The sequence below is a fragment of the Salvelinus sp. IW2-2015 genome, linkage group LG35, assembly GCF_002910315.2.
Source record: "Salvelinus sp. IW2-2015 linkage group LG35, ASM291031v2, whole genome shotgun sequence".
Classification (NCBI taxonomy): Eukaryota; Metazoa; Chordata; class Actinopteri; order Salmoniformes; family Salmonidae; genus Salvelinus; species Salvelinus sp. IW2-2015.
The window spans coordinates 1,135,047-1,146,379 of record NC_036874.1 but is presented as its reverse complement, the minus strand read 5'-3'; the positions used below and the strand labels follow the sequence as shown (position 1 = coordinate 1,146,379).

Here is an 11,333-nt window from a genome sequence, read left to right as displayed (position 1 = left end):
CAGATATGCTATCTTATAAAAAGACACATTTGAACAGTGCACACATAAGGTGTAATTATATGTGGGATTCATGATGTTGAGGTGCATGATCACATGAGCGCATTAAAATAAAAGTTGAACTAAGCTCAATTAGAGGGCAGACATTATACGTTAAGTATAAAAGTTATTAATTATCTTCCAAAAATCACAACACCTCACAGCATGTAAGATATCAACTATTTTTGAGATCCAGAAATATGTAGTACAATAAATTACATATGAAACCAAAGGCTATAATCTCATGTACATATAACAATTCTCAGATCTTAAATATAATATTGGCATAACAAAATTTTCAAGATAGTAGGTCTAACAATTTCTTCTTAAGCATAATTTATCACGAATTCCAAAACATTCCTTAATTCATATATCCAGTCCTTCATTCTAAGTTTGTTGTTTCAGTGCTGACAGCAACTCCCCTATTGCTGGGGCCAATCAGCAGAGTCAAGTGACCGAAACAGCGGGCAGTATTCACAACCAACTTAGTTTAACAGACCCAGAGTTCTACTTAAGTTATGTAAGCCTTGATTTTAGAGTAGCTCCTAAACAAACAAGTGGCCATTACAGTGTGAATGCACTTTGTAGGAGCTGCATTGCATCGTCTACCACTTATCATGATTAAGGGACTCGGCAACTGTCCTCTATAGGGGAGATGGATCGACCCATTCACCCACAAACGCTATCTGGTATTCTGTGCTGTTTTATAATCGTCCAGGCTCGGAACAACTCACTAAGTTCCTAACAACCGAGCATGAGCACACACAGCAGCCCAACAAAGCTTGCAAAGTGATTTTGTGTGTGTGTGTGTGTGTGTCAACCAGTAAATGGGTTACACGCACAATGTTGCTCTCGCATTTGGGCAATACAGCAAGCAGCAATTGAGAGTCTTGAAAAGCGGAAGAGGTTGCATTTGATAGGTTTAACTTGCTATCTCATCTATCTATAACTACCAACATAGGTACGCAATTTCTATCCGTTTTTTTGTTCACTCTCCAAAAACTGGGCTTGCTTACCTACAATCCTTTGGCATATGCCTCCTCGCTGCTGTCTTTCTTCGCTCGTATTCCCTTCTTCCTCTCCCAGGCTTCAAATATGGGCCAATTCCAGTCCTTTTATCTCATATGTTCTTTTAAAATCCTTTAACAAACAGTACTCACTACTAGCAAACCCCTGATTATGCATTTATCCGCACAATGTCTATGTTGTTCTGTGTCTGGACAAGCCAACGCTCCGCCACATCATGGAACTAGAGCCCCTCCCCTGCCGCAGCACAGAGAACTGCACTCTCTTGATGAGGTGCTGACAAAAGAACTTCTCTGGGTACCCGTGGCGACAGAGGAAGCAACGGCGATTTGGTCTTTCCAGCTTGCGGTTGCATTCAACACGAGCGCGTAACACACTGGCGATCCTCTGGGCAGAAACGTCTGTCATCGGTTGACGGCAAGACAGTTAGCCGTTTCCCTACGTCTCCCTGGAGAGCTGTGATAGGCTGAGACAAGCCGTAGAGAGAGAGAGGAGTCGTCCAAAAACACAAGCCGTCAACAAAGACTGTGACTACTCACGCTCCTGCGGCGCTTGGCAAAACATCACAGAGTCATCCAGCATCGGGAGTCTAACGGCACAGGCCTAGGGGGAGAAGGAGAGATAAACAACTGAGTCAAGCAAGGGTCTTATAGGACATGCAAAAAAAAATTACATAATTGGGGTGGAAAAGACCCAGAAAAGGATTGGGACAAGCCAGTTGTCAAACACTCCATTTCTCTCCTCCACCCCCTGAGCAGCCCCACCACTTAGGCTAGTGCATCCTCCCTCCACCACTAGGCTAGTCCCTAGTTTCTCCTCCTCCCACCACTAGGTAGTCAATCTCCTCGCCACCACTAGGTAGTCAGTCCTCCCTCCGTCCCTCCGCCACTAGGTAGTCAGTCCTCGCCTCCCTCCCTCCCTCCCTCCTCCCACACTAGGTAGTCAGTCCTCCCTCCTCCCTCCACCACTAAGGTAGTAAGTCGCTCCTCCACTAGGTAGTAGTCCTCCTCCACTAGGTAGTCAGTCTCCCTCCTCTACTAGGTTATCAGTCCCCTCCCTCCCTCCCACCACTTAGGTAGTCAGTCCTCCCTCCCTCCACTAGGTAGTCAGTCCTCCACTCCCTACCCACCACTAGGTAGTCAGTCTCCCTCCCTCCCACCCACCACTCGAGTTAGTCGCCCCTCCCTCAACCACTAGGTAGTCAGTCCTCCCTCCTCCCTCCCACGATAGTCAGTTCAGTCCCTCCTCCCTCTCCACCACTAGGTTAGTCAGTCTCCTCCCTCCCTCCCACCACTAGGTAGTCAGCTCCTGCGCCTCCCTCCCAACCACTAGGTAGTCAGTCAGATCCTCCTCCCTCCCACCACTAGGTAGTCAGTCAGTCTCCTCCTCTCCCTCCACCACTAGGTAGTCAGTCAGTCCGCTCTCCCTCCCACCACTAGGTAGTCAGTCAGTCTCCTCCTCCCTCCCTCCACCGACTAGGTAGTCAGTCGTCCTCCCTCCTCCCACCACTAGGTAGTCAGTCAGTCGCTCCCTGCCGCTCCTCCCACCACTAGGTAGTCAGTCAGTCCTCCCTCCCTCCCACCCACTAGGTAGTCAGGTCAGTCCTGCCCTACCCTACCCTCCCTCCCTCCCACACTAGGTAGTCAGTCAGTCCTCCTCGCCGCACACCCACCACTAGGTAGTCGCAGTCCTCCCTCCCACGCCACCACTAGGTAGTCAGTCGTCTCCTCCTCCCCCCACACTAGGTAGTCAGTTCCTCCCTCCCTCCCCCCACCACTAGGTAGTCAGTCCTCCCTCCCCTCCCTCCACCACTAGGTAGTCAGTCCTCCTCCCTCCCTCCCACCACTAAGGTAGTCAGTTCCTCCCTCCTCTCCCACCACTAGGTAGTCAGCAGTCCCCTCCTCCTCCCACCCACTAGGTAGTCAGTCGCTCCCCTCCCTCCTCAACTAGGTAGTCAGTCAGTCTCCCTCCCTCCCACCACTAGGTAGTCAGTCAGTCGCTCCCTCCCTCCCTCCCACCACTAGGTAGTCAGTCGTCTCCTCTCACTCCCACCACTAGGTAGTCAGTCCTCCTCCCTCCCCGCCACCACTAGGTAGTCAGTCAGTCCTCCTCCCTCCCCACTAGGTAGTCAGTCAGTCTCCCTCCCTCCCCCTCCCACCACTAGGTAGTCAGTCATCCTCCCTCCCCCCCACTAGGTAGTAGTCAGTCTCCTCCCTCCCTCCCTCCCACGCACTAGGTAGTTCAGTCATCCTCCCTCCTCCCACCACTAGGTAGTCGTCTCGCTCCTCCTCCCCCACCACTAGGTAGTCAGTCTTCCTCCCTCCCTCCCCCACACTAGGTAGTCAGTCTCCCTCCTCCCACCACTAGGTATGCAGTCCCTCCCTCCCTCCCTCCCCACCACTGGTAGTCAGTTCACCTAGCCCTCCCTCCTCCCCACCACTCTAGGTAACTCACTCCTCCCACCTACCCTCCTCCACCACTAGCTAGTTCACGTCCTCCTCCCCTCCCTCCCTCCACCACTAGGTAAGTCAGCCTCCTCCCCCTCCCTCCGTCCACCACTTGGTAGTCAGTCCTCCTCCCTCCCCCCCACATGCTTCCTGCCCTTTCCCTCCCACGCACTAGTAGTCAGTCTCCCTCCTCCCTCCCCCACCACTAGGAGCCAGTCCCACCTCCCTCCCCACCACCACTAGGTAGTCAGTCCTCCCTCCCTCCCCCCCACCCACTAGTAGTCATCCTTCCTCCCCTCCCCCCACCATAGGTAGCATCCTCCCTCCCTCCCCCCACCATAGGTAGTCAGTCCTCCCTCCTCCCCCCCACCACTAGGTAGTCAGTCCTCCCTCCCTCCCCCCACCACCTTTAGGTAGTCAGTCCTCCTCCCTCCCCGCCCGACCTAGGTTCAGTCCTCCCTCTCACCCACCACCTCCCTCCTCCTCCCCCCCACCACTAGGCTAGTTCATGAGTCCTCCTCCCTCCCCGACGTACTAGTAGTCAGTCCTCCCTCCCTCCCCACCACTAGGCGAGTCAGTCCTACCCTCTCACCCACCACCTCCCTCCTCCCTCCCGCCCACCACTAGGTAGTCAGTCTCCCTCTCACCACCACCTCCCTCCCTCTCAACCACCACCTCCCTCCTCCCTCTCACCCTCCACCTCCTCCTCCCTCTCACCCCACCACCTCCCCCCTCCACCTCCCTCCCTCTACCCACACCTCCTCCCTCCCTCTCATCTCCACCACTCCCTCCCCTCCTCCCTTCACCCACCACCTCCCTCTCACCCCACCACCTCCCTCCTCCCTCTCACCCACCCCTCCCTCTCACCCACACCTCCCTCCTCCCTCCCTCCTCCCTCCCTACGCCACCACCTCCCTCCCTCCCACCACCTCCCTCCCTCTCCCACCACCTCCCTCCCTCCTCCCTCCCTCTCACCCACCACTAGGTGAGATGGGGGGCAGTCCTCTCAGCATGCTGTCGGGGGCCAGTAGAGGAGACATGTAGGGGTTCCTGACGACAGGCGAGGTGGCCAGCTTCATCTCAGCCAGCCGCTCAGAGCGCAACGGTTCGAAGCCCAGGGGGAACTCCCGAGGGTGCTCCAGCACCACGCCCTCCTCCCCCTCAGGGGGCGCTATGGCAACAGAAGACAGAGCATCCGACATGGACACCACCTCCTCTTTGGAGAGGAAGAAGCTCACGTTGTCAGGCTGGAGGGGTACAAGAAAAATATGTTACCATGGCAATACATGGTAACACTAGTCAAGGACCAAGACTGTGGAAACCTGATGGTATTAGATACTGGATAATACTGATGTGTCTTTCCGTTGGGACCAGACACTTGTTCTAAGAATCTACAAGCCTCAAGTAGATTTTCTCCATTTCAAATCACTGGAACAAACATTGACATGTTTCACTGTGACATCATGTGACAGTTCTTCATATTCCCCCTGTAGACAGAAGCATTAATTCAGACTGGCTTCATAGAAACACAGAGATTATCCCCATACTGACACACTAGAGGTTACACTCAGACACACAGTTCTGCTTGCCTGCCTCCGCCAGTTAAATCTGTGGAGGAGGAAACAAGACAAGCAGCTTGGTCACCATCTATTTGCATAAATTATTCAGCAAGAGGCTTCGTTAAGACAAACACCAACAATTCAGTGACAAGTGTATCTGAAGTGGTCGTAAACGCAATAAGTAGAGGTCGACCGAATATGATTTTTCAACGCCAAAACCAATTATTTGAGGACCAAAAAAAGCCAATACCAATTAAAATCGGCCGATTTATTTATATATTTGTAATAAATGACAATTACAACAATATTGAATGAACACATTTTAACTTAATATAATACATCAATAAAATCAATTTAGTCTCAAATAAATAATGAAACATGTTCCATTTGGTTTAAATAATGCAAAAACACAGTGTTGGAGAAGAAAAGTGCAATATGTGCCATGTAAAAAAAGCTAACGTTTAAGTTCCTTGATCAGAACATGAGAACATATGAAAACTGGGGGTTCCTTTTAACATGAGTCTTCATCATTCCCAGGTAAGGAGTTTTAGATTGTAGTTATTACAGGACTATGTCTCTCTATACCATTTGTATTTCATAGACCTTGACTATTGGGTGTTCTAATAGGCATTTTAGTATTGTGAGCCTAATCTCGGGAGTTGATAGGCTTGAAGTCAAACAGCGCTGTGTCTCAAGCATTGCTAAGCAGTGCTTTTTGAATGAATGCTTACGAGCCTGCTGCTGCCTTCCACCGCTCAGTCAGACTGCTCTATCAAATCATATACTTAATTATAATATAATAAACACACAGAAATACGAGCCTTTGGTCATTAATATGGTCAAATCCGGAAACTATCATTTCGAAAACAAAACGTTTATTCTTTCAGTGAAATACGGAACCGTTGCATATTTTATCTAACGGGTGGCATCCATAAGTCTAAATATTGCTGTTACATTGCACAACCTTCAATGTTATGTCATAATTATGTAAAATTCTGGCAAATGAATTACGGTCTTTGTTAGGAAGAAATGGTCTTCACACAGTTCGCATCAAGCCAGGCAGCCCAAACTGCTGCATATACCCTGACTCTGCTTGCACTAAAGGCAAGAGAAGTGACACAATTTCCCTAGTTATTATTGCCTGCTAACATTAATTTATTTTAACTACATATGCAGGATWAAAAAAATATATACTTGTGTATTGATTTTAAGAAAGGTATTGATGTTTATGGTTAGGTACATTTGTGCAACGATTGTGCTTTTTTCACAAATGCACTTTTGTTAAATCGTCACCCGTTTGGAGAAGTTGAAGTAGGCTGTGATTCGATGATAAATTAACAGGCACCGCATTGATTATATGCAACGCAGAACAAGCTAGTTAACCTAGTAATATCTTCAACCATGTGTAATTAACTAGTGATTACGTGATGACTGCAACTTACCTTGGCTCCTTGTAGCCACAAGGTCTTTTTGATGCGGCACTCGCGTAACAGGTGGTCAAGCCTGCCACGCAGTCTCCTCGTGGATTGCAATATAAATTCGGCATCCAAAAAGGCCGATTACCGATTGTTATGAAAACTTGAAATCGACCTCTAGCAGTGAGGATGAAGCTGCCACACTGATCTGAAGTCAGTTTAACCCCCCCCCCCCCCCCATAAAAAATTGTTAAGGTTAGGTTTTGGAGAGGGTAATCTGATCCTACATCTGTTAACTTCTTATGGCTGCAGGGACAGTATTGAGTAGCTTGGATGAAAGGTGCACAGAGGTGCCCATAGTAAACTGCCTGCTCTTCAGTTCCAGTTGCTAATATATGCATATTATTATTCAGATTGGATAGAAAACACTCTCAAGTTTCTAAAACTGTTTGAATGATGTCTGTGAGTATAACAGAACTCATATGGCAGGCAAAAACCTGAGAAAAAATCCAAACAGGAAGTGGGAATTCTGAGGTTGGTCGATTTTCAACCAAGACCCTATTGAATACACAGTGGGATATGGATGAGTTTGCACTTCCTACGGCTTCCACTAGATGTCAACAGTCTGTAGAACCTTGTCTGATGCCTCTACTGTGAAGTGGGGCCGAAGGAGACAGGAATTAGTCAGGTCTATCATGACCTGGCCATGCTCTGACCATGTGCGTTCACATGAGAGGGAGCTCTGTTCCATCGCACATCTGACGTCAATGTAATTCTCCGGTTGGAACGTTACTGAAGATTTATGTTAAAAACTTTGTAAAGATTGATTCAATACATCGTTTGACATGTTTCTACTGACTGTTACGGAACTTTTTGACATTTCGTCTGCTTTTAGTGAACGCGCTTCCTGACTTTGGATTTGTTTACCCAACACGCTAACAAAAATAGCTATTTGGACATAAATGATGGACATTACCGAACAAAACAAACATTTCTTGTGGGAGTCCTGGGAGTGCATTCCGACAAAGATCAGCAAAGGTAAGTGAAGATTTATAATGCTTTTTATGAGTTTTGTTGACTGCACAATTTGGCGGGTAACTGTGTGGCTTCCTTTTGTGGCTGAACGCTGTTCTCAGATTATTGAATATTGTGCTTTTGCCGTAAAGCTTTTGAAATCTGACACAGCGGTTGCATTAAGAACAAGTGTATCTTTAATTCTATGTAAAACATGTATCTTTCATCAAAGTTTATGATGAGTATTTTTGTTATTTGACGTGGCTCTCTGCAATTTCTCCGGATATTTTGGAGGCATTTCTGAACATGGCGCCAATGTAAACTGAGGTTTTTGGATATAAATATGAACTTTATCAAACAAATCATATATGTATTGTGTAACATGACGTCCTATGAGTGTCATCTGATGAAGATCATCAAAGGTTAGTGATTCATTTTATCTCTATTTCTGCTTTTTGTGACTCCTGTCTTTGGCTGTAAAAATGACTGTCTGTGATTTTGCGGTGATCTAACATAATCGTTTGTGGGGCTTTCGCTGTAAAGCCTATTTGAAATCGGACACTTTGGTGGGATTAACAACAAGATTACCTTTAAAATGGTATAAAACACATGTATGTTTGAGGAATTTTAATTATGAGAATTCTGTTGTTTGAATTTGGCGCCATGCACTTTCACTGGCTGTTGTCATATCATCCCGTTAACGGGATTGCAGCCATAAGAAGTTTTAAGGGCAACTCAGGCAGTATCATACCGTGGGTTTGGGGAACACCATTGCATTGTGGGCAGGAGTGGTGGGGGCAGCAGCGGGGGTGGAGTTGGCGTTGTTGGTGTGGCCTGCCAGGTCCTGGCAGGTGTGGCTCTTCAGAGACTCTCTCCTCAGGGAGAAGTCAAAGGGATGCTCAGGGGGCACGGGGGGGTCCGAGTGGGGCGAGCTGATGGATGCCTCAGACACACTCTTCCTCACTGACGAAGACGTGTCTGAAGAAGAGAGAGAAGAGAAAGGGGTCATCGACAAAATAAGACAGAGGCAAAGTGAGAGACAAAGACTGAGGCCATTATGGAACAGGGAAACATCAATGAAGACATGATTGGAGGACGGTGAGAAGAGGCAGGGGTGAGCGGCGTGTGGTTATCGGGAGATGGATATTAAAAGGTAGAATTGTTAGATACTACATACATTTTTGGACTCAAAATATTGATATACACCATTGATTGTTGAAGAATATAACTTAAAAATGCCTCATGAGCTTAGTTCAACTGTCATACCTCATCAGAATCCCACATATAATCTTATTTCACCCCAATGTTTTAAACAATATAAATGTAAACTAACACTGTAAAGCTTTAAAACATGGTTAAAACTACCATCTTTATCACATGGATGGTAAGTCCTTCCATCCATAGCTGTCTACAGTATGAATTTGAGAATGGTTACATTGCTCCAGACCCATCCCTCAGCTTTTTACCAAAACAGACGCGAGGTGCCCACTTTGATTCTAGCTTTAAGCAATAATGGTGTCATTATGATATGATCTCCCCGTCACAACACAGCTGTAAGAGGTGTCATGGCTTGTCTGTTCTCAAAGCTGTACTCACTGAGCTCTTCTATTAATAATGAACTCCCCATCATGGCCTTTAATAATGTACACCCCTCAATGACACAGTCATTAGTCTGGTCCACAGCTGCTGGGTGTCAGGTAACATGGTGACGCCTGGAATAGTCTGCTTACTGCAGGGTTTCAACACAATTAGTGGTGAGAGCCTCCTGTGGCCTGAGACTAAGCAGTGAATTGATATGGATGGATGAGGGTGTGACGTAACAGGGTGGTGGCCGTGGGTGATTGGTTAATTAGACGTCAACTGTGGATATCAATGTCAATAAAATCTTCCATACATGGGCCTTCCGGTAATAGGAAAATATTATTTCACATCAGTCAGACACTAAGATGCGTGAACACAAGTACATACAGAGACACACACACCCGCTCACCACAAGACACACCCCTCCAACACACACACGTGTACCTACCTGTTGATGCCATGGCAGCGGCTCTGTTGGGGTCCAGTAGGGAGTGGATCCAGTTGGAAGCTCCCTGTTTGAAGTCTCTGAGCAGCAGGGCCGTGTCTCTTCTCACCATGCTCAGAGTGCTCACCTTCTCCACCTGCTTCTCTGCCTGGGGCTCCTCACCTGGGGGAGAGGGGGAGGGGGAAAATGTGGTACACATCACTCACCAGCATTGATTGGCATGCACAAACACCACGCACTACACTCAGGGGCAGTAAACCATCTCTGCTCCCTCTCACACAGTCTTACCTGCGTAGGCACTGAGACACCTGGAGAGCACACTGAGGGGCAGTAGGGGGTCGAAGAGGGTGAGCAGGCGGGAGGGCGAGGCATAGGCGGTGAGCAGGATGGCAGGGTAGGCAGCTACAATGCCATCAGGCATTCGCACACCATGAGACGCAGCGCGCATCGATGTTGTAATACACAGGTTACCACCAGCACTGTCACCGGCCAGACAGACATTCTCCCCAGTCCAACCTGAGAGAGAGGAGAGTCAGAGTCAGTAGATTGAGGCAAGAGAGAGAGAGAAACAGAAAGAGGGAGAGAAAGGAGAAAAGCTGAGTAAAAGTAAGAATCTGTAAAACACTTCCAAGTCCCACTCTCTGTGCACGTGTCTATATGGGGCAATGAGGGGGTGGTTGTTGATATGCAAGTACCGTATAGGTGTTGTTTTATCTTGTCCCACAATGTTTTATAATTGAGACATAAATTGAGACTATGGCCCTCAGTTGAGTGAGTTCCAAGCTAACCAGTCTTTAGCTTTCTGTCATAATAATCTATTAAGTATCAAAAAATATCAAAAGTAAATATTGAGATCATTGGGAATAAAGCCGATCTGAAAAAGCAGGTCTGTCTATTTATATATACAGTTGAAGTCAGAAGTTTACATACATACACCTTAGCCAAATACAATTAAACTCAGTTTTTCACAATTCCTGACATTTAATCCTAGTAAAAGTTAGGATCACCACTTTACTTTAAGAATGTGAAATGTCAGAATAATAGCAGAGAGAATGGTTTATTTCAGCTTTAATTTCTTTCATCACATTCCCAGTGGGTCAGAAGTTTACATACACTCAATTAGTATGTGGTAGCATTGCCTTTAAATTGTTTAACTTGGGTCAAATGTGAAATAATCGGTCTGTAAACAATTGTTGGAAAATTACTTGTGTCATGCACAAAGGAGATGTTCTAACCGAGTTGCCAAAACTAGAGTTTGTTAACAAGAAATTTGTGGAGTGGTTGAAAATACGAGTTTTAATGACTCAACATAAGTGTATGTAAACTTCCGACTTCAACTGTAGAGCATCAAATGTTGTCAAAGACATTTCCCCCGGGGACATTAAAGACATTCTATTCTAAGATAAAGTGGTAGTTGTGTGTTTTCCTAACAGCAGTAGGGTTTAGATAAAGTGGTAGTTGTGTGTTTTCCTAACCAGCAGTAGGGTTAGATAAAGTGGTAGTTCGTGTTTTCCTACCAGCAGTAGGGTTAGATAAAGTGGTAGTAGTGTGTTATCCTACCAAGCAGTAGGGTTAGATAAAGTGGTAGTAGTGTGTTTATCCTACAGCAGTAGGGTTAGAATAAGTGGTTAGTGTTGTTTATCTACCAGCTAGGGTTAGATAGTGGTAATAGTGTGTTATCCTACCCCAGCAGTAGGGTTAGATAAAGTGTAATAGTGTGTTATCCTACCAGCAGTAGGGTTAGATAAAGTGGGTAATAGTGTGTTTATCCTACCAGCAGGTGGTGGTTCTTGTGGCCCAGCAGTAGGGT

At 46.9% G+C, this 11,333-nt stretch overlaps 1 protein-coding gene across 1 annotated transcript in view; it reads right to left on the bottom strand.

Annotated features, from left to right (window-relative positions):
- lipeb (lipase, hormone-sensitive b) overlaps window positions 1-11,333 on the bottom strand; it is a 44,481-nt gene that overhangs the window by 3,462 nt on the left and 29,686 nt on the right. The window contains exons 10-13 of the mRNA XM_070437480.1: window positions 9,812-10,039; window positions 9,527-9,685; window positions 8,249-8,475; window positions 4,721-4,756 (exon numbers count right to left, since the gene is read on the bottom strand). Of these exons, the coding sequence (XP_070293581.1) occupies window positions 4,721-4,756; window positions 8,249-8,475; window positions 9,527-9,685; window positions 9,812-10,039 (650 nt within the window). The remainder of the gene's footprint in view (window positions 1-4,720; window positions 4,757-8,248; window positions 8,476-9,526; window positions 9,686-9,811; window positions 10,040-11,333) is intronic.